Source organism: Aythya ferina, assembly GCF_964211825.1.
Source record: "Aythya ferina genome assembly, chromosome: 19".
NCBI lineage: Eukaryota > Metazoa > Chordata > Aves > Anseriformes > Anatidae > Aythya > Aythya ferina.
The window spans coordinates 8,459,444-8,479,605 of NC_140309.1; the positions used below are offsets into that span (position 1 = coordinate 8,459,444).

Below are 20,162 nucleotides of genomic sequence, written 5' to 3' on the forward strand. Positions count from 1 at the left end.
CAATGCTCACATCTTTATTGATACAAATGTACAAGAACACATCTTACAGTAGGGAGCGCGGCCCCAGCATAGGGCAGGACGCCCAGGGAAAGGGGTTTTTTTTTGGGGGGGGGGGGGGGGGGCCGCGGGCATCCCGGTCCAGTGTAACGCTGCGGGTGGCCTCGGGGGGTATCGGCCACCCGGCGAGGGATGGGGGGGGGACAGGGGGGGCATCGCAGCTGCCAGCACGGGCAGCTCCACACGCTATGTACAGGATAAGTTAGGCGCATGCCCCGGGGTGGGGGGGCTGCACGGGGCGGGCAGGGGGCTGTACAGGGGGACGCAGGCACCTACCCCACAGCTGAGCACCAGCTCCGTGGAGGCACCAGGGGTGGTTGGGGGGGGGGGGATACGGGGGCTCGCCCCGCGCCCTGGCCCCGCAAGGGCTAAGGCCACTTGCACCCCTGGGTGCCAAACGCCGTCGAAAAAGAGGGAGGAGGAGACGGGGAAGGGGGGGAGAAGGGAGGGGAGGAGAGGCCGGGGAGGTGCAGGAGGGCTCGGGCCGGCGCTCACTGCTTCTTCTCGCGGGTGGTGATGGTGACCAGCTGCTTGGCGGCCTTGGCGATGTCGTAGGCACACTGGATGACCTGCTGGGTCAGGAGCTGGTAGTCCACGGCGGCGCCCGGCTCGGGGGGCACGGTTTTGCGGCACTCGCTCTGCAGCCGGTAGGCGCTGGCGTTGAGCAGCCGCAGCGAGCTCCGCACCGTCTCCAGCGCCGGCTTCTGCAAGGAGAACAGCGTCAGGGCATGGGGTGATGGAAACGGGGGGCTAGGGGGGACACCCCAAGCCTCCTACCTTGGGGAAGAGAGATGCCATCTCCGTCACGGCCGAGTGGATCTTCTCCGAGCAGGGCACGAAGCTAGGGGGAGAGGAGAGGGGTTAAGGAAGGGGGGGACACGATGGATCCTGACCCCCCCGGGGTCACGGCGCAGCCCTACCTGTCGTGCTTGGACTCCTGGGCAGCCCGCAGCAGCTCCTGGATGTTCTTGGTGACCTGCTCGGTTTTGAGGATGACGTCCTCCGTGCTGGGCAGCCCGGGATCCAGCTCCCCGTCCAGCGGGTCCAGCTCGTGGGGGAAATCCTCGTCCTTGCTCAGCTCCACAAAACGCTTCCCCTCCATGCTGCGGGGACCCAAAACACCCACAGGTCAGTGCCCACCCCATGTCCCCAGGTCCCCATGTCCCCAAAGCAGGGTGGCAGCGCAGTCCCCAGCCCCAAAACTCACCCAAGCAGGATCTCGCCCGCCTGGGTGTTGTCGTAGTCACTGTCGGTGCCGCTGCCGTGCCGGTCCAGTTTGCTCTGTAGGGCAGAGGAGCGGTGTCAAAGCCCTGCCCAGCCCCAAATCCTGCATGGGGCCGGGGTCCCCCCACCCCGAATCCTCCCCAGTACGTCACCATGTGCCGGGCACCGTCAGGCGGGCAGGAGAGCAGCGGGGAGGATGGGGGAAAGGGCATGGAGGAGGCCGACGGACCTTTCCGCATCTGGAGGGGGGAAAAAGGGGGGAGACGGCGCTGAACGGGGCGCACAGGACCCCACGGAGCCGACCCCGGGCACGCAAAGGGGAGGACGAGCAGAGGGGACACGGCCACCCTGCATGCGGGAACCTCCCGGGGGGGGGTCCCGGCGGTGCAGGGGAAGGAGGGGGGGGACACATCCCAGGAAGACGTGCGTGGAGGGCTGGCAGTCGGGAGGACGATGGCCACCACGTCCCATGCAGGAGCCGCCCCCGCCGCGGCCCCCTTACCCGGTACACGCTGGCCGGGATGTGCATGGAGTACAGAGCCTCGTCCTCCGCCTCCTGGCGACACACGAAAGGGTAAAGCCCCCGCCGCCCCCGGCACCCCCCCCGGGGAAGGAACCCAGCTCTGCAGCACCACCAACCCCCCTTGGGGTGCCCTAAATTCCCCCCTGACCCCCAAAAATCTCCCCGTGCCCCCCCTCTGGAGCCACTCACGCTGCTGCCGAAGGGCTGCAGCCTGGTCACCAGCTCCTCCACCGGCTGCCCAAAAGGCTTCAGCGCCGAGCCGGGCTCGTACATGGAGAAGGCCTGGCGGTCCCGGCGGTGTGGGGGGGCCGTGCCGGGGGGGTGCCCGTGCTCCGGGCGCTCGCTGGGGGTCGGAGCCGGGTGCGGGGGCCCCGTCTGCTGCCGGATCTGCGTGTTCTCCGACTGCAGCTTGTGGATCTGCAGCAAGGGGAAGGAAAAATTAGGAAAGGAGGGGGGATACGCAGGGATAGGGGGTGGGTACGATGGGGGTCCCGGCGTCCCCGCGCCCCACCTCGCGCTGCAGCCGGCGCAGCTCGTCGCTCAGGCTGTTGTTCACCTTCATCAGCTGCTGCACCTTGGCCTCCGAGGCGGCCAGGGCCTTCTTCACCTCCAGGTACTCCTGCAGCGTGATGGGGCCATCCGACAGATCCGAGGAGTCCATGCTCTGCGGGGAGAGGGGCTCAGCGCCAGGATCCGACCCCGGCAGGGGGGCTGCTGAGCAGCAGGGAGGTAAGGGGGGGCGCACGGGGCTCACCCGGGCACGGTTGTTGCGGGAGGCGTTGCGCAGCAGCTCCTGGTCCGTGTCCTCGTCGGAGGCGACGCTGTCGTAGTCGTGCTGGTCGTCCAGGTCGCTCTGGCTCCGCAGGGAGAAGTCGAGGTCGCCCGTGGGGCTCAGCAGGCTCTTCCCTTGCTGCCGGCGCTTGGCCTCCCCCAGGATGTCGATGAGCAGCGTGGCGAACTCCCTGGCGTTGAACCTGGCCAACTTCTGCCGGCCCTGGGAGGTGAAGGAGGAAAAAAAAAAAAAGGGGGTGAAGGGGGGGGTCTGGGTGTAAATCTGGGGGGGCACGAGGGGCCCGGCGGGGCTCACCTGGTTGCGGGTGGCCGAGTACTCAGGGTTGACGGGGAGGAAGGGGACGGCGCTGCGCTCCGTCACCAGCGTGCTGTGGTTCTGCGTCGTCAGCCACACTGCGGGCAGGGACCTGGCATCAGGGGGGGGGGCTCCGACCCCACCCCAGGGGGTGGCTGTGTGGGTGGGGGGGGCCCAGGGGTGCTGTCCCCACCCCGGGCAGGCTGCGGGGCCGGCAGGACGCAGGCGCGGGCTCGGGGCCAGCGTGCTGGGGCTGGGAGCGGAGCCCAGCTGTGCTGACGGAATCGCCTCCCCCAGCCACCCCCTCTGCCCGGGGGGGGGGCTCCAAACACCCAGGACCCCCAGATCCCTTTGGGGGCACAGCCCCGTGCCCCCCCCAGCCAAGGCTGGAGCAATTTTGGCATGCCCATCGCTCCTGCCTTTCCCTGGAAAAGGGTCCCCCCCCGGCACCCTTCCCCGCGGAACCCCACAAAATCAGACCAGGGCTTGTCCCCCAGCCCCACAGCTCGGGGGGGGGACGACGACACCCAGCACCCACCTCCAGCACCCCCACGTCCCGTGGCGTGGCAGCAGCCCCTTGCGTGGAGGAAACGGCCCCTGGCCCCGGCCGGAGGAATGAGGAAGGAGGGGCCTGCGGTGCCGGATCGCCCCCCCCTCGCTGCCTGCTCCTCCCCGAGCCGGGACGCCCGCCAGCACCGAACGGGGGGGGGGACACCCTGCGGCCACCCCCGGCTGCTCCCCGTGGCCCCGCTCACCCGCGTCGTTCTCCCGGCGATCCACCTCGTCGTACACATCCATGGCCAGCTCCTCGAAGAGGCGGTTGCTGAGCTGCAGCGGGACGGGGGGGGACACATAAATGTCAGGCCGGGGGGGTGGTGGCAGGCGCTGAGCCCCCCCCTCCAAGCCTGGCCCCGCTCCCCACTCACCGCCTGCAGCTTCTTCTTCGCCGCCTTGGCCAGCTCGGAGAGGTCCAGACTGTGGGGTGCATGGGGGGGGGGGACACAAATTGGGGGGTTATTCCTGGTTTTCCTCACCAAAATGCTCCCCAGATGCACCCCAGATACCCCCGGGCTTGGAGGGGGCTTCGCCGAGCAGGGAGAGGGGCTGGCGGGCAGGCACGGGGCCGGGGGGCGAGGTGGCATGGGGCGAGCGGGACCCCCCCAACCCGGGTGCCCCTCGCCGGGCTGCACCGAGCGCCGGGGGCTGCAGCGGGGGGGCCCCCGGTGCCGAGAGCCGAGCGGACAATACCTCTGTGCCATGCACTTTGGGCGCACCCTGCGCTCCGGAGAAGGCAGCGGAGGGAAGAACAGGATAAAGGAGGACGTTAAACCCCACCACGCTGCACACGGACCCCCCCCACCCCATCCCATTTCCCCCCAACCCTTCCCAAAAAAGATGCTCCAGCGCCGGTCACAGGCAGGCGGCCGCGGTGCCCCCCTGGGCCCAGCGGGGACGCCGGGGGGGACGGGACGGGGGTGTCGGCGGCGTGGCCGCGGGCACGGGGCGCTCACCTGTCTGCCATCTGCGGGATGATGTAGTGCCCGTTCTTGTGGTCTGCGCAAAGACAGGGGTGGTGAGAGCAGCCCCCCCTTTTTACTCCCAACCTCCCCAAGGGCTGAGCCCCGGCGCCGAGCCCGGCACTCACCCGGCTTCCTGCCGCAGAGGTAGAAGGCCAGCCGGTCGGTCAGCTCGTACTGGCACTCCACCAGCCGCTCCGCCAGCTCGTGCTGGGCCGCCTGCCTGTGTGGGGGCACGGGACTGGGGTGATGCCGGTCCCGGGGTGCTGGTGAACCCCCCCCATCCCCATTTTCCCCCCCCCCTCATCTCACCTGGCGTAGTCGATGGGGGTCCGGCCGTTCACGTCGGGCGCCCCGGGGTCAGCGCCGTAGACCACCAGCAGCTCTGCCTGCAGGATCTGCCCGGCCTTGGCCGCCACGTGCAGCGGCGTGGTGCCCTTCTCCTGCGGGCACCGCGAGCATCAACCTCCAGATCCGGGGCTGGAGCACAGCCCGAGACCCCCGGTGCCCCACAGCCGGCCCCAAAAGCTGACCCCACAACCAGCCCCACGGCGCGGGGCGCTCACCGGGTGGAAGAAGTTGGCCTGAGCCCCCAGCGAGAGCAGGCGCAGGCAGGTCTCCAGGTTGCCCGTCCGCACGCTGGAGTGCAATTGCTGCGGGGTGAGATGAGGGGTGTGGGGGGGTAAGTGATGGGTTTTAATCCCCACCACCACCACCGGGGGGGGTGGTCCCCACGCCCCCACCTTGCTGAGGTCCTTGGCGGTGACGCCGTCGTCGTCCCGGCAGGGCAGCTTGTGGACGAAGGCCAGCATCTGGTACTTGGCGCGGATGAACTCCGACTTGGTGGGGCTGGTGAGGATGGTGGGGGGGGGGTTTAGCAGTGAGGGGGGGGGTCACCAGCCCATCGCAGCCCCCTCCCCGCGGCCCACACTTACTGCACTTTGTCCTGCGGGTTGGCCTTGCGGCGCCCGCTCTGCACCTGGGCCGGATCCAGCAGCGAGTGCTCCCAGATGGAGTTGGCCCCGTTGCTGGCCAAGGTGTGCACCATCTGCGGGGCAGAGGCATGGCGCTGGGTGCCGGGACCCCCCCCCACCCACCCACCCACCCAAATCCCCTCCCCGGCCCCCTCCCCAAGGCCGGGGCACCCACCTGGAGCAGGGTGGCGGGCCAGGGGCTGTGGCGCAGGTGCTTGACGATGGAGATGTGGCGGCCCAGGCTGCGGTGCACGCTGCAGCACTCGTCGCAGATGAGGACGCCGCGGTTGATGGAGGCCCAGCCAGGGTCTGCGGGGGGCACGGGGCGTTACAGGGGGGGTCCCTTCCTTCCATCCAACACCCGAATATTTTATTTTGGGGGGGGGCAGCGTCGCCGCAGCAACGCGGTGGTTTCCCAGGCGACGGCGAGGGGCTCATCCCACCGCCGGGGGAAACCCAAAGGTTTCCATTGGCAACCAGGCACCGCCTGGGGGGGGGGGGGGGCAGGATTCGGCCTCCCCCAGCACGAGGGCGGCTGGCAGTGGGGGCGATGCCAGCCCCATGCTGTGAGCGGGGGCACCCCAAAACTGGAGGGGGGGGGGCTGTGCACCCCATGAGCCCCGGGCTGGGCATGGGGAGGGCATGGGGGGGTCTCCGGCTGGGTGCAGTGCGCCCCCAAAAGAGTGGGCACCCCGTGCCGGTGCTCTCCCATGCACGCAGCCATTGCTGGCTCTGCAACCCCTCAGATTTGGGGGGCTGGTGCTGTGCCCCCCCCGCAGCACTGTGCCCCCTCCCCAGCCCTGGCTGCTGCCCCCCCCCCTCCTGGCCCGGCCGGACTGGAGCCCTTTGTGTCCCCATGAGAACAAAGGGACGTTTGAGCGGCCGCGCCGCTGGCACCGGCCCCGCTCCGGCCATGGCACCCACGGGGGCCCCGCTGCTGGCCCCAGGGGGGGCAGCTTCCCCCACCCAGCACCCTAAACAGGTCCTGGCCCCCACCCTGCACGGTGGGGGACAGAAGGGGCAGGGGGTGTCACCGTCCTGCACACAGGTTGTCCCCGAGAGCCCCTCTGGTGCGGCAGAGCCGTGCCAGCCTCTGCCCAGCCCCACAGCCAGCACTTCCACCCTTGTTTCTGTAGGGCCTACACAAACACCCCGCTGTGCCATGGGAGGAAGGGACACACGCAGGGGCACACAGCCCGGGGGGGGGGTGACAGCCCTCACTGCCCACCCTGTCCCCAAATGCTGCCTTGTCCCCGCGACCCCACAGAGGAAGGCGGGCGAGCGGCCAGGCTCCGGCGCTTCCTTCCTGCCCGCGGGGTCCCGGCCCCCTCCCCAAAACCCCACTGGCGGTCCCACAGCGTGACGGGCAGCCCTGAGGACCCCATTTTGGGGGTGCTCCCAGCCGCGGCCCCATAGCACCCCCCCCCTCCCATCCTGGCAGCGCTGCCCGGGCAGATGGCAGCGCCTTGGCAGCCGGCACGGCTGCATCTGCGCCTCCGCGCCCGCGGCCCACGGGGCGCTGCCGGGAACAGGACGCTGCGTGCAGGGCCGTGGGGGGGGGGAAAACACACACCACCACACCGGCCAGGCTGCTGCAGCCCCTGCACCCTACAGATTTGGGGTCCCACAGCGTGTCGCCCCCTCTGCACCAGCGGGACCCAGCGGGATGCGCGGGGGCATCGGGGTGGCTTGGAGAGCCTCGGCACGGAGGGACCCCGCACCCCGAGGGAGTGCCAGAACCGTGTTGGGGTGTGTGTAATGGGGGGCTGATGTAGAAACCCCCCCAGCCCCAGCGAGGGGAGGGTTGGGGCCAGCTGGCAGCCCCACCGGGGGACAGCAGGGCGGGTTTTGGGGTGAGCAGGGCGGGCAGCGAGGCCGGGGCACCCCGGGCACCCCTTGGAGCACCCACGTGGGGCCGCGCATCCCCGGCACGGGCACTCCCAGCGCGGTAGGAAGCGGCCTCTGGACTTTATAACTCATTTCCTCACATGGCTGCCGGGTGATAAGAGATTGGAAGAAACTGGTTTCCATTTCACCCCCCGGGGCTGGGAGCTTCGGCACCGCCAGGCTCGCGGCGCCCCGCGGAGAGCCCCGGGTACCCCCCGCTCGCCCACCACCGGCCGGGGCAGCCCCGCGCCCACGCGTGCCGCCGGCTCTCCTGGCAGGATCCGGCCCTTGGCACGTGGCCGGAATAATTTGGGCACAGCCTTTGCCCGCGGGCAGCTTTCCGGGGCCGGCTGCGAGGCCAGCTTCGACGCTCGGGCCCCGGTTCATTCATCGCCTCGGCACCGCGGGGCCGGCCACCGGCACGGGTTTTTGGGGGAGCGGCCCCCGGTGTGACGCCCGCGGGGCTGGCACCCGGCGCTGGGGCTGCGGGCACCGGCACCGCCGCGGATGGGATCCGTCATGCCCAGGCTCAGGCTGTGGCTTGCAGCCCCGCTCTGCCCGCCCCGCAGCCAGCCAGCCCCATGGCGTGGGCGCTGGGGGGGCCGTGGGGAGGGTCCCCCCCGTGGGGAGGGTCCCCCCCCAAAACCCTGCCCTGGCCCAAAACCCTGCCCAGGGCCGGGTCCCCAGATGGCACCGGGAGCGCCCGTGCCGAGGGGCGCGGAGGCTGGGGGCAGATTTGGGGTGCTCCAGGAGATTCCTTGGGCTGGAGGGGTGCAAGGTGGGGGTGCTCGGTGTGTGGGGGGGTATTTGGGGCGCATCGCAGGGCTGCTGGGGGGATGCGGGGGTCCCAAGGGGTGCGGTGTGGGGTGCGAAGGGGGTGCGCCGTGGGGTGTGGATGCGGCCCTTGGCACTGCTTTTTGAGGGGGGGGCGCACAGAGGGGGGTGCAGGGTTTGGAGAGGGGGGGGATGGGGGTGCTGCGGGCGTACCGGGGGGGCACAGCGCTTGGTGCACCCGGGGGGGGCTCAGCGGGAGGGCTATGAACCGGCTCCTGGGGGGCTCCGGGGGTGCGAATGCAACGTGGGGGGGGGGGGCACAGACAACCGGGGGGGGGCTCACGGGCAAGGTGCAAGCGGAGCCGCAACCGGAGCCCACCGGAGATGGGGGGGGGGGGGCAACGGAGACTCCGGGGGCTGCAGCCCCTGCACGGGGAAGGGGGGGCTCGGGGGGGCCGGGGGTTGGGAGGGGGGGGTCTGCCCTTACCTGGGGCGCTGCAGTCTGCGCACACCTCGGCCCGCTGCGCCTTCCGGGACATCCTCAGCGGCGAGGCGGGCCCGGGCCCGGGCCTCTGCGCCAGCGTGGGGGGGGGGCGGCGGCGGCACGGACCGGGCCCACCGGGGGCACCGGGCCGGGCGGGGAGGGAGGAGGGGGGAGGAGGAGGAGGAGGAGGAGGAAGAAGGGGAAAGGGGAGAGGGGGGGGGACAGACGGCGAGGGGCCCCCCGGCCGGGGCTGCCGGCTGCTCCCAGCGCCCGGCGGCTCCGCAGGAAGCGGCGCAAGCCCGGCCCCGGCGGAGGAGGGGCCCCGCCGCCGCCCCCGCCCCGCGTCCCGGTACCGGCACCGCCCGCACCGGTATCGGCACCTCCGGCACCGGTACCGGCACCTCCTGCAGCGATACCGGCACCTCCGGCACCGCACGGCCCCGGTACCGGCACCTCCGGCACCGCCCCGGTACCGAGACCGGCTCCTCCCCGCCCCGGTCCCGGTCCCGGTCCCGGTCCCGGTCCCGGCACCGCCCCGCGCGGCCGCCGAGCGCACCCAGCCCGCGGGCACCCGCTGCGGGGAGGGGGCAGCGCTGATGGAGCAGCCCCAACCTGCTGCCCGGTTCTGGTTCTGGGCAGCAAATGGGTCTGGTTCGGAGCTTGGTCCTGGTCCTGGTCCTGGTCCTGGTCCTGGCCCTGGTCCTGGTCCTGGTCCAACGCATCTCCTGCTCCTGGGCATCTCCTGGTCCTGGGCATCTCCTGGTCCCTGTCCTGGTTCTGGTCATCTCCTGATCCTGGTCCTGCTCCTGCTCCTAGTCCTGTTCTTGGTCCTAGTCCTAGTCCTGCTCCTAGTTCTGGTCTTGGTCCAGTGCATCTCTTGGGCCTGGGCATCCCCCAGTGCTGGTCCTGGTCCTGGGCACCCCCTGGTCCTGATCTGAGTCCTGGTCCTGGTCCTTCTGTAAGGCATATCCTGGTCCTGGGCGTCCGCTAGTCCTGGTCTCGGTCCTGCTCCTAGTCCTGGTCCTGGTTCTGATCCTGATCCTGATCCTGGTCCTGGTCCTTGTCTTGGTCTAGGGCATCTCCTCATCCTGGGCATCCCCTGGTCCTGGTCCTGATCCTGGTCTTGGTCCTGGCCCTGGGCATCTCCTGATCCTACTCCTGATCCTTGTCCTGGACCTGGTCCTACCCCTGCTCCTGGTCCCAGCTCTGGGCATCTCCTAATCCTGGTCCAAGTCCTGGTCCTGATCCTGGTCCTGATCCTGGTCTTGGGCACCCCATGGTCCTGGTCCTGATCCTGATCCTGATCCTGGTCCTGATCCTGTTTCTGGTCCAGTTCCTGGTCCAGCCCCCAGCCCCCCCAGCCCCGGGCACTGCTCCTCTCTGCCCCCAGCCCTGCACCCCCAGTCCTGCCCAGTGCCCCCCATCCCCGTGCCCCCACTGCCCCCAGTCCCAGCCGGTGCATGGGGTCACTGCGGGCAGCCTGGGCCGGGTGTGTGGGGGGCACAGGGGTCACTGCCACCCCCCCCACCTATAGACCCCCCCGGAGGGGGGATGACACCAAGGGGGATTGGGGTGAGGGTGGGGTTTGGGGGTCCCTCTGGGGGCCGGCCCCACTGGGGACCCCCCCAGTGTCACCATAGGGACCCCAGGCCACCAGAGGAGGGGGGGGGGGGGTCCGGATCTTGCCCCCCCCCCGGGGGCCTGGCAGGGCTGTGACCTCACCGCTGGTTGCCATGGGGATGACCCATGACGTCATGGGGCATTTGGGATGGCGGGGACATGGGGGGGTCCCGGGGGGGGGTCCTGGGGAGAGGGGGGGGGGCTTGGAGAGGGGGGGTCCCGGCCACCGGCTGCCTCCGGCTCGGCGGGGGGGGGGGGGGGGGGGGCAAAACACGGCACCGGGGGGCTGGGGGGGGTCCGGGGGGGTCCGGGAGGGTCCTGGGGGGGTCCGGGGGGGTCCGGGGAGGGGGGGGGCGGCGGGGGGGCCGGGCCGGGCAGCGGAGGCCCAGCCTCGCATTGTTCTCGGGAGGCCGCCGGAAAAGGCAGAAACGCAGGAGGAAAAGGGAAACGGGGGGGGGGGGGGGAGCTGCTGCTGATGGGGGGGGGGTCGAGGCTCTACAGAGACCCCCCCACGGCCGAGGGGGGAGAAGAATCATCCATCCACCTTGGGGGGGCGCAAATCGGGCTGGGGAAGGAGAATACGGGGGGGGTGGGGGGAAATTTAGGGAGGTGAATATAGGGCGGGGGGGGACAATGGTGTCCCTTGGCAGCCCCCCCGCACCATGCACACACACACACACGGCGGGGGGGGGGTGGCTGGGGGTGCGGGGCGGAGGAGGAGGAGGAAGAAGAAGAGGAGGAGGAGGAGGAGGAGGAGGAGGAGGAGGAGGAAGAAGGGGGCGATGCCCTCTGCCTACAAGTCCCATGAGGCCGGGCGGTGCGGGGAGGGGGAGCCATAGGGGTGTGTGTGTGTGTGTGTGTGTTTGGTGGGGGGGGGGGTTTGGTGGTGGGGGGGGACAGCCCCGGCCGGGAGGTGCCCGCCCCGCTCGGCTCCGCTCCGCTCCGCGCCCCGCGCCCCGCTCCGCCCCGCTCCGCGCCCGCCGCTCCCCGCAATGCACGGAGGATGCTCGCGTCTTGCTCGGGCAGGAAGGGGCCGGAGGGCAGGTACCCGCTGCACTACCTCGTCTGGCACAACCGAGCCCGGGACCTGGACCGGGAGCTCAGCTCCAAGCAGGTGGGGAGGCGGGGAGATGGAGGGTTTTTTTTTTTTTTTTAAGGGGGGTGGTCCGGGGTGGGGGGGGGGTGGGGGTGTTTGGGGGGCATCCCCGGCACGGTTAGGTGCGCGGAACGGCACGGCCGGGGCTGATGCAATGCTGGCTGCACGGGGTGCTGAGGATGAGGAGGGTGAGGGTGAGGATGAGGATGGTGGTGAGGATGAGGAGGATGAGGAGGATGATGAGGATGAGGACGGGGATAAGGATGCGGATGGAGGTAGGGATGGGGATGGAGACGAGGATGGAGATGGGGTTGGGGTCTCCCTCACCACAACGCCAGCAGGGCTCAGGGTCCCCCCATGCCCCCCCCCCGGGCACGGCAGGGCTGTGACAGCCCCACCAGCTCTGGCACACGGCGGTGCCCCCCCCCACGTGCCCCCAGCCCCCTCCTCTAGGCCTCCGCGCCCCCCCCCCCAAACCCAAGGTGCCGAGGGCCCGGCGGGGGGTGCGCCCCCAGCTCCCCACCCTGTAGGGAGGGCGAGGCAGGGCCCCCAGCCCCAGGAGGCCCAGCACCCTCCTTGTGCCCCCCCCCCCACGGTTTGGGGACCCCCCCCCAGCTCTCCGATGACCGCGGGCGCGTTCCCAGCCCCCATCTCCCCGCTGGCGTTGCAATCCAGGTAATTAAAACCCAACCCTGAAGACGCAGGAAAACCGCAGGCGCTGGCGGAGGCCGGCGGCGAGGCTGTGCCTTCCCCCGCCCCCCCCCCGAGCCTCAAATGCAGCTGCTCGACCCCCACCCCCGGCACCCTCCCGGCACCCTAGGGTGCTGCGCGGCCCCGTGCCGGATGGGTGCGGGCAGGGGGTCCCCGCCGTGCCGTGGTGCCCCCGCCACACCCGCCTCCATTGTGGGGGCCGTCTGGGGGGGGGGGCTGCATGCCGGCATCGCCCCCCCCCTCCCCAACACCACTGGGTTTATTTCCGCTGTAATTTGGGGTCGTTTTGTTGTTTATTTTTATTTTTTTCCACCAGGAGCGGCAGAGATCAAAGCAGGGCGTGGGGGGATGCGGGGGCTGCGAGCGGGGTTTTCTAAGAGAGCCCCCCCCCTCCTTGCCCTAATGTGGGGGGGCTCCTCCTGGGGCCCCCATCGTGCCCCTATGGCTAGGGGGGGAGCAAAGCCAGCCCTGCGAGCACCCAAGGGTGCTGGGGGTGCACTGGGGGGGGTGCTGGGTGCTGCAGGCCAGGCTGCAGGGCAGGAGGGGTTTGGGGAGAGGAGGGGGGGGGTAGCCTGGCCTGAGCCCCCTCCCCATCCCCACCCAGGGCATTTGGGGACACGGCTCGGCCCTCTGCAGCCCCGAGCTGAGCGGGCCCATGCGGCTGCTGCGGGGGGTGCTGGGGGTGCCTGTCCCCTGCCTGGGCACCCTGCCCTCCTGCCACCCCGGGGACCCCCACGGGGGGCAGTGGCACCCCACGGGACCCCCCCCTCTGCGTGCAGGTGCGTGGGGCTGGGAGCGCTGGGGCAGCTCGTGGGGCTGCTCCTCGCCGTGCCTCTCGCCGTGCCGCATGTGGGTCACCCCTGAATGTCACCGCCGGGCCCCAGGCTGCGCTTGTCCCCACCTGGGGACCTCGACCCGGCGTGTCCCCATGGCAGGGACGGCGTGAGGACACGGCAGGCAGTGCCACGACCCCACAGTGCCAGGACGCCCCACGCCACCGCCTGCCCCGTCTCGCACGGCAGTAATTGGGGTCACCCCGCTGTCCCCTGGGGCTGCGCAGGGACAGCAGCGCCCAGCACCGCCACCGCCACCCCGTGCAGGTCCCTGTCCCCCGCTGCCACCCGGGCACCGGCTCTGGGGTCCGTGCCCACCCTCAGGTCCCCCACCCTGGGGACAACCCGCAGGGTTTGGGGCGAGGAGCGGCCGTGCTGCGGCCTCACGTGGCACCGCCACCGCCCCAAACACGTCCCTGTCCCCAGCGGGTGTCACAGGCCCAGGACAGGAGCTGTGCCCCCCCCCCGGCCCGGAGCCGTCCCACGCTCTGCAGGGTGGAAATTGGGTCACGCCGTGTCCCCCGGGGCTGGCTCTGGCATCGTGTCCCCAAATTGGTGGCCCTGGACCCCCCCCCCCTTGCCCTGTGGCGCTGGGGCACGGCTGCGGGTGGGGAGCCCCGCGGAGCCTGCAGCACCCGTCCCCCAGCTGGGGGGCGATTGCTTTAATTAGAGTCATTTCATTAGCGCAATTAAAAAGCAGCAGTCGCCTGGAGAGCGTTGGAGCAGCACGCGGGCTCCTGGGGAGATGGAGGGGGGGAAATCTGTTTGGTTTGGGCAGTGGGGGAAGCCTGGGGGGTCCCCTGCATGATGAGCCCCCCAGGGACATGGGGGCACTCATGGCCCTGGGGACATCCCCAGGACATCGCTGCGACGAGCAGGGGGACACAAGTGATGAGTGGGGGGACTTGCTGGGGGGGTCAGAGCCCTGTCCCCAGCAGCAAGAGCCCCCACCCGACCCCTGCCCGTCCCCAAACCCCTCTGGGGTGCCAGATCCCAGCCGGCACCTTTGGGTGGCACCTTTGGGTCCTGCAGCTGCGCCTCCTGCCCCGGCACCATCTGAGTGCCCCCCTCTGGGTACCGCCTGCTGGAGGGTGGGGGGGGGATGCTGAAGCTGGGGGGCTTCCACACAGCTCCATCAGGCCCCCAGCTGTGCCCCCAGCCCTGGCAACGGGGTGGCTGCAGCTTCTCCCCCCCTCTAATCCCCCAAGTAGGACGCTGGGTGCTGGGTGCGCCGCCGCCGCTGCCGTCGGGGAGAGCCGGAGCCCGGGGAGAGGTGGTGGGGGGGGATTCCTCAGGGCTGGCTCGGTGCCAGCCTCCAGGCTTGGCACAAACAATCGCAGCCCCAGCACGGCTCCCCGGGGCTGGGGATGCTCGGAGCAGCCGCTCGCTCCGCTCACGCAGCGCCGCACGCCCCCGGCTCCGGCGGGGAACACGTGCGCCCGCCGCAGCACCAAGCGTCGCCCGCCGTGCCGCGGAGGGGGCTGCCGGCAGCTGCTGCCTGGCAACTGGGCGCAAACCCGCCCCAAAACCCCCTCCCAGATCCTCAGAGGTGGGGGATTTTCCCAGCTCGCAGCTGCAATGGGTGGTGTGGAGCCCCTTGCACCGGGCTGGGGGCACGCACCCATCGACCGCCTGCGCGCGGTGACCCTGCTCCGTGCCCGTGTCACGGGTGCAGCCCTGCCTGGCTGTACAGAGCCGTGCTGGGTGCTGGCAGTGAGTCCGTGGGGCTGGGGGGAGCAGGAAAACCTTTGGGTTTTGAGCATTTTGGGGTGTGGTGCACACGCATCTGCTCAGGGGGATGGGGATGCTCATGGAGATAGAGGCAAACGTCGGCTGCTTTCCCCGGCCACGAGCCTCACGTCCGTGGGAGGGCACGGGCAGGGGGTCCCGGCCATCCTGGTGCCCCCTGAGCCCTGCCAATCCCCCCGGCAGGCCGACATCGAGCAGCTGGACCCCCGAGGACGCACCCCGCTGCACCTGGCCACCACGCTGGGCCACCTCGAGTGCGCCCGGGTGCTGCTGAAGCATGGAGCTGACGTGGGCAAGGAGAACCGCAGCGGCTGGACGGGTGAGCAGGGGCTCGGGCACGGGCACGGGCACGCTCACCCCGCTGCCCCAGCTCCCTGGGGGGCTGCTTGCATGGCACTACGTGCGTGTGGCCCCGTGCCATGCCGTGCCGTGCCGCCCCTTGGCCCCGCAGTGCTGCAGGAGGCCGTGAGCACCCGCGACCTGGAGCTGGTGCAGCTGGTCCTGCGCTACCGCGACTACCAGCGAGCCATCAAGCGCCTGGCCGGGATCCCCATCCTGCTGGAGAAGCTGCGCAAGGTACCTGCCCCTGCTGGGGCTGGGGGGGCGGCTTTGGGGAGGTAGGGGCACCACGGCCAGCCTCCTGCCCACCCCACTGCGCTCCCACCGGCAGGCCCAGGACTTCTACGTGGAGATGAAGTGGGAATTCACCAGCTGGGGTAAGCTCGGGCAGAGCGGGAGCTTCCCAACGCGTCCTCCCCCACCCCTGCCCCGTGCCCTCCCCAGGCTTGCCCCTGTCCCCCCCCCCTTTCGGAGGTGCTGGGTGCGTTCCCCCGCCCCGCTCAGCGCTCGCAGCCCACCCGGGGGACGCAGGGTGGCCCCGTCCCCGGCTGGGCTATCGCCGTCTCCCCCCAGTGCCGCTGGTGTCCAAGATCTGCCCCAGCGACACGTACAAGGTGTGGAAGAGCGGCCAGAACCTGCGGGTGGACACCACGCTGCTGGGCTTCGACCATATGACCTGGCAGCGGGGCAACCGCAGCTTCGTCTTCCGCGGGCAGGGTGAGACGGGGGCCTGGGGGGTGTGGGGACAAAAGGGGGGGGGGACACGGGGGCCGTCCCCGCGCCGACCGCCTGCTCCCCGCAGACACCAGCGCCGTGGTGATGGAGATCGACCACGACCGGCGGGTGGTCTACTCGGAGACGCTGGCCCTGGCCGGCCATGACCAGGAGGTGCTGCTGGCTGCTGTGCAGCCCACGGAGGAGCAGGTGATGGGGCGGCTCACGGCCCCCGTCGTCACCACCCAGCTCGACACCAAGAACATCGCCTTCGAGAGGTGGGCACGGGCTGCGATGAACCCCCGGGTGTCCACGTCCTGGCCATCCAAGAGCAATGTCCCATCCCATCCCATCCCATCCCATCTCAACCCATCCCGTCCTTTCCATCCTGTCCCTTCCCATCCCATCCTCTCCCATCCATCCAACCCATCCCATCCCATCAGATCCTTCCCATCCCATCCTATCCCATCCTATCCCATCCTTTCCATCCTGTCCCTTCCCATCTCATCCATCCTGTCCCATCCTGTGCCATCCCATCCATCCTATCCCTTTCCATCCCATCCTTTCCATCTCATCCTATCCCATCCTTTCCATCCTGTCCCTTCACATTCCATCCCATCTCTTCCCACCCTATCCTATCCCACCCCATCCCATCCTATCCCATCTCTCCCCATCCTGTCCCTTCCCATCCTTCCCATCCCTTCCATCCCATCCCATCCTATCCTTCCCACCCCGTCCTATCCATCCCATCCCTTCCAATCCCATCCATCCCATCCCATCCCTGACAGCGCCCCACCTCACCCCCAGGAACAAGTCCGGGATCCTGGGCTGGCGGAGCGAGAAGACGGAGATGGTGAACGGGTACGAGGCCAAGGTGAGGGGCAGGGGGCCGAGCCGTGGTGGGGGTACGGCCGGTTTTCGGGGAACACCCACCACCTCTGGCACTCCCCTCCCTCGGACAGGTCTACGGGGCGTCCAACGTGGAGCTGATCACGCGGACGCGGACCGAGCACCTCTCGGACCAGCACAAGGGCAAGAGCAAAGGTAGGGCGAGGGGCTGTGGCGGGCAGGGGGCTGCGGCGGGCAGGGGGGCTTCACCGGCCCCCATCCTCACCCCGCAGGCAGTAAGACCCCGCTGCAGTCCTTCCTGGGCATCGCTGAGCAGCACGTGGGGCCCAACAACGGGGTGAGTGTGGGGGGCACAGGGAGGTGGGGGGGGTCCCCGTGGCCGCGCTGCCCCCGCGCTGTGCCACCGTGGGGGCCGTCCCCGCAGACGCTGATCACGCAGACGCTGAGCCACGCCAACCCCACGGCCATCACCCCCGAGGAGTACTTCAACCCCAACTTCGAGCTGGGCAACCGGGACATGGGGCGGCCCATGGAGCTCACCACCAAGACGCAGAAGTGAGGGGGCGAGCGGGGAGGAGGGGACCCCAACCCTTGCCGTGCCACTGCCCCCCGCCCCCGCCATCGCGGGGTCCCCAGCCCGGCGCCTGTGTCCCCCCCGCGCCCCCGCAGGTTCAAGGCGAAGCTGTGGCTGTGCGAGGACCACCCGCTGTCCCTCTGCGAGCAGGTCGCCCCCATCATCGACCTGATGGCGATCAGCAACGCGCTCTTCGCCAAGCTGCGGGACTTCATCACCCTGCGCCTCCCGCCCGGCTTCCCCGTCAAAATCGGTACTGGTTTGGGGGCACCCGAGCACCCATGGGTGCAGGGAGGGGGGCACTTTGTCGCCAGCACAGCCCAAGCAGCCAGCTTCAATCCCTGCCCTTTATAATTTATTTATTTTTTTTGCATTATTTGGGGCAGAAATCCCCATCTTCCACATCCTCAACGCCCGCATCACCTTCGGGAACCTCAACGGGTGCGACGAGCCCGTCAGCTCCCTGCGGCACAGCCCCAGCAGCGAGGCGCCCTCGCCCAGCAGCGACTCCTCCAGCGTCAGCAGCTCCAGCTCCCTCAGTAGGTGGTGGGGGAGGACCTGGGGAGGGGTCCCGGCGGGGGTCCCGGGCGGCGGGGTGCTCAGCCACGTCGGCCCCTGTCTCCCCGCAGCGTCGTGCCGGGCGTGCGAGATGGACCCGGCGCTCTTCGAGGTGCCGCGGGGGTACAGCGTGGTGGGCACCCACCAGGACGCCCTGCGGGAGGACGAGGACGACCTGCTGCAGTTCGCCATCCAGCAGAGCCTGCTGGAGGCGGGCAGCGAGTACGACCAGGTGGGCACCGCGGGGAGAGCCCGTCCTCGGCATCACCCACCGGCCTCCTCCTTGTCCGGCATCCCCGGCCTCATCCTCATCCAACACCCTCAGACTTGTCCTCCACATCCAACATCCCCGGCCTCATCCAACATTTTTTTCATCCAACATGCTGATCCTCCTCATCCAACATCCTCATCATCATCATCATCCAACATCCTCCTCCTCTCCCTCCTCCTCATCCAATATCTTCCTCCTCCTCCTCCTCATCCAACATCCTCCTCCTCATCTTCATCCAACAACCATCCTCAGCCTCATCCAACACCCTCAGCCTTGTCCTCCACATCCAACATTCCCCAGCTTCATCCAACAGTTTTCTCATCCACCATGCTGAGCGTCCTCATCCAGCATCTTCCTCCTCCTCATCATCATCATCCAACATCCTCCTCATCCTCCTCCTCCTCCTCATCCAATATCTTCTGCCTCCTCCTCATCATCCTCATTCAATATCCTCCTTCTCCTCATCCTTCTCATTCAACATCCTCCTCCTCATCATCATCCTCATCCAACATTCTCCTCCTCCACAGCCTCATCCAACTTCCTCAGCCTCCTCACCCAACATTTTTCTCATCCACCATCCTCCTCATCCTCCTCATCCTCATCCAACCTCCTTCTTCATCCTCACCCACCGCCCTCCTCACCCTCCTTTGAGCCCACAGACCCCATGGGGACCACCCACCCCTCTCCCCCCACCCCCACGTGCCACAGCGGGGCTGAATTTCCCCTCCGAGCCCCCCCCCAGCCCCCTCTCCACCACCCCCAGGTCACCATCTGGGAGGCTCTGACCAACAGCAAGCCGGGCACCCACCCCATGTCCCACGAGGGCCGCCGGGGAGACAGGTTGGTAAGGTCCTGCCAGCGCCCCCCCCCCACCCCAGGGTGCAGAGGGGGGGTTAAAAATAAAAAAAAGGGTCAGGGGGCAACCACCAGCGGGGACACCGACCCCCGGCACATCGTGGGGGTCCCGGGGGGATGCCGGCTGAGGCCGTGCCGCCCGTCCCAGGACTCCCCAGCACACGGCAGCCCCCCGAGCCCCGGGCAGCCCGTCCCCGGGGGGGGGCGGGGGTCCCGGGGCGCTGCTCCCCAGCTACGCGGAGCAGCTGCGCTTGGCCATGGCGCTGTCGGCGCGGGAGCAGGAGGAGGCCGAGCGGAGGACGAGGCAGGAGGAAGAGGAGCTGCAGCGCATCCTGCAGCTCTCGCTGACCGACAAGTGACCCCGCGCCCCCGCTGAGCCCCCCCCCCCGGTTCCCCCGGTTCCCCCCCCACACACACACCGGGGACGGGGAGAACGCGTGGATGGGGCACGGGGTGGGGAGGGGGAGATATGGGGGGGACACGGTGGGAGTGGGAGTGGGTAAGGGGGGGCGCGCGGAGGAGAAATGGGGGCGCACGGGGGTCCCCATAGCTGGGGGGGTGAGGGTCTAGGGGGGTGCTGGGGGGGGGTGGCAGGGAGCAGGGGGGTGTCCCCCACCCCTCCCAGCCACCCCCCTGGGGTGCTGCCCTCGCCCTGGGGAGGTGGTGGGGGGTACCCCGAATGGAGTGGGTGGGGGGGGCTATCCCGGGGCACCCCCAGAGCTGTGGGGCTCCAGGCACCCCCTGCTGCCCCCCCCCCCCCCCCCCCCCAAATTGGCCCCACTGCCCAGGCGCTACCAAGTGCACTTACCCGGGAGCTGCTCTGCCTGCCAACGGGGGGGGGGGGCTCAGCCCCACTGCACCCCCAGCCCACATGGGGCAGCCAAGGGGGTGCCCACAAAGGGGTGCCTGGTTTCACATCCCCCCCTTTCACCCCCTGCTTGCACCCCCCCCCCACCAAATTTCCCTGCTCGGCTGCCCCCCCCCCACCCCCTTCTCCCAGCCCCCCCATCCTGGGCACTGCCCCCCCAAGCCCCAAGAGAAACCTTACATCAAATGGTGCTAACCCCCGGGCCCCCACCTCCCCGCCCCGGGCTGCTCCTTCTTTGCACACTGGGGGGGCTACGGGAGGGGGCCCCCGGCTCGCTCCCGCGGGACTTTTCGTAGCGGCCCCCCCGCCACGCACCCCACAAGCGACGTCTGGGCCAGGGCCGGGGGAGCCCCGAGCAGCTCCGAGCGCGGCCGACACCAATAAATGCTCTTGAACGGGCGCCTCTCGGCCTCTCTCTGCCCCCCCCCGGGGCCGTGCGGGCAAGGGGGGTGCAGGGCAGGGCCCCCCCATATGGCCCCCAGGTCCCTGCCCCGCAGCCACGGGAGGCCGAGCCCTTTATTGGAGGGGGACCCCAGGAGCACCCGTAAATAGGAGCTGTGGGGTCGGGGGGGGGGGGTAGCACTGTACCCCAGTGTGT

General features: G+C 69.9%; 2 protein-coding genes across 8 annotated transcripts; one reads left to right on the forward strand and one right to left on the reverse strand.

Annotated features, from left to right (window-relative positions):
• Nucleotides 1-8,693, reverse strand: GIT1 (GIT ArfGAP 1). Of its 4 annotated transcripts, XM_084492974.1 has the most exons (21): nucleotides 8,531-8,693; nucleotides 5,558-5,691; nucleotides 5,344-5,456; nucleotides 5,152-5,257; nucleotides 4,975-5,061; nucleotides 4,721-4,851; nucleotides 4,537-4,631; nucleotides 4,403-4,445; nucleotides 4,140-4,166; nucleotides 3,818-3,866; nucleotides 3,647-3,719; nucleotides 2,892-2,989; nucleotides 2,559-2,798; nucleotides 2,316-2,468; nucleotides 1,994-2,221; nucleotides 1,784-1,837; nucleotides 1,434-1,520; nucleotides 1,265-1,338; nucleotides 978-1,160; nucleotides 835-898; nucleotides 1-761 (listed from the first exon to the last, which is right to left on the reverse strand). In XM_084492974.1, the coding sequence occupies exons 1-21, from the start codon at nucleotides 8,580-8,582 to the stop codon at nucleotides 549-551; spliced, it is 2,304 nt and encodes a 767-aa protein (XP_084349100.1). In that variant the 5' UTR covers nucleotides 8,583-8,693; the 3' UTR covers nucleotides 1-548. The 4 variants fall into 4 exon arrangements, with proteins under 4 accessions (XP_084349100.1, XP_084349101.1, XP_084349102.1 ...); XM_084492975.1 differs by lacking the exon at nucleotides 4,140-4,166 and having other exon boundaries at nucleotides 8,531-8,692; XM_084492976.1 differs by lacking the exon at nucleotides 1,784-1,837 and having other exon boundaries at nucleotides 8,531-8,691.
• Nucleotides 8,694-11,080: 2,387 nt separating this feature from the next.
• On the forward strand, nucleotides 11,081-19,963 carry ANKRD13B (ankyrin repeat domain 13B). 4 transcript variants are annotated; one of them, XM_084493276.1, is made up of 15 exons: nucleotides 11,081-11,261; nucleotides 14,720-14,855; nucleotides 14,988-15,112; nucleotides 15,207-15,252; nucleotides 15,449-15,592; nucleotides 15,678-15,867; nucleotides 16,397-16,463; nucleotides 16,552-16,633; nucleotides 16,711-16,775; nucleotides 16,863-16,993; nucleotides 17,108-17,265; nucleotides 17,399-17,551; nucleotides 17,642-17,802; nucleotides 18,605-18,685; nucleotides 18,845-19,963. In XM_084493276.1, the coding sequence occupies exons 1-15, from the start codon at nucleotides 11,151-11,153 to the stop codon at nucleotides 19,070-19,072; spliced, it is 1,878 nt and encodes a 625-aa protein (XP_084349402.1). In that variant the 5' UTR covers nucleotides 11,081-11,150; the 3' UTR covers nucleotides 19,073-19,963. The 4 variants fall into 4 exon arrangements, with proteins under 4 accessions (XP_084349402.1, XP_084349403.1, XP_084349400.1 ...); XM_084493277.1 differs by having other exon boundaries at nucleotides 18,605-18,681; XM_084493274.1 differs by having other exon boundaries at nucleotides 15,407-15,592; nucleotides 17,399-17,802.
• The last annotated feature ends 199 nt before the right edge of the window (nucleotides 19,964-20,162 follow it).

Coding starts and splice junctions, on each gene's coding strand:
- ANKRD13B (XM_084493274.1), top strand. CDS start 11,151: ATGCTCGCGTCTTGCTCGGGCAGGAAGGGGCCGGAGGGCAGGTACCCG. Junction 14,856..14,987: donor GAACCGCAGCGGCTGGACGG/GTGAGCAGGGGC, acceptor TTGGCCCCGCAG/TGCTGCAGGAGGCCGTGAGC. Junction 15,113..15,206: donor TGCTGGAGAAGCTGCGCAAG/GTACCTGCCCCT, acceptor TCCCACCGGCAG/GCCCAGGACTTCTACGTGGA.
- GIT1 (XM_084492974.1), bottom strand. CDS start 8,582: ATGTCCCGGAAGGCGCAGCGGGCCGAGGTGTGCGCAGACTGCAGCGCC. Junction 5,062..5,151: donor CCGCCAAGGACCTCAGCAAG/GTGGGGGCGTGG, acceptor CTCACCCCGCAG/CAATTGCACTCCAGCGTGCG. Junction 2,990..3,646: donor TCGCCGGGAGAACGACGCGG/GTGAGCGGGGCC, acceptor CCCTGCCCGCAG/TGTGGCTGACGACGCAGAAC.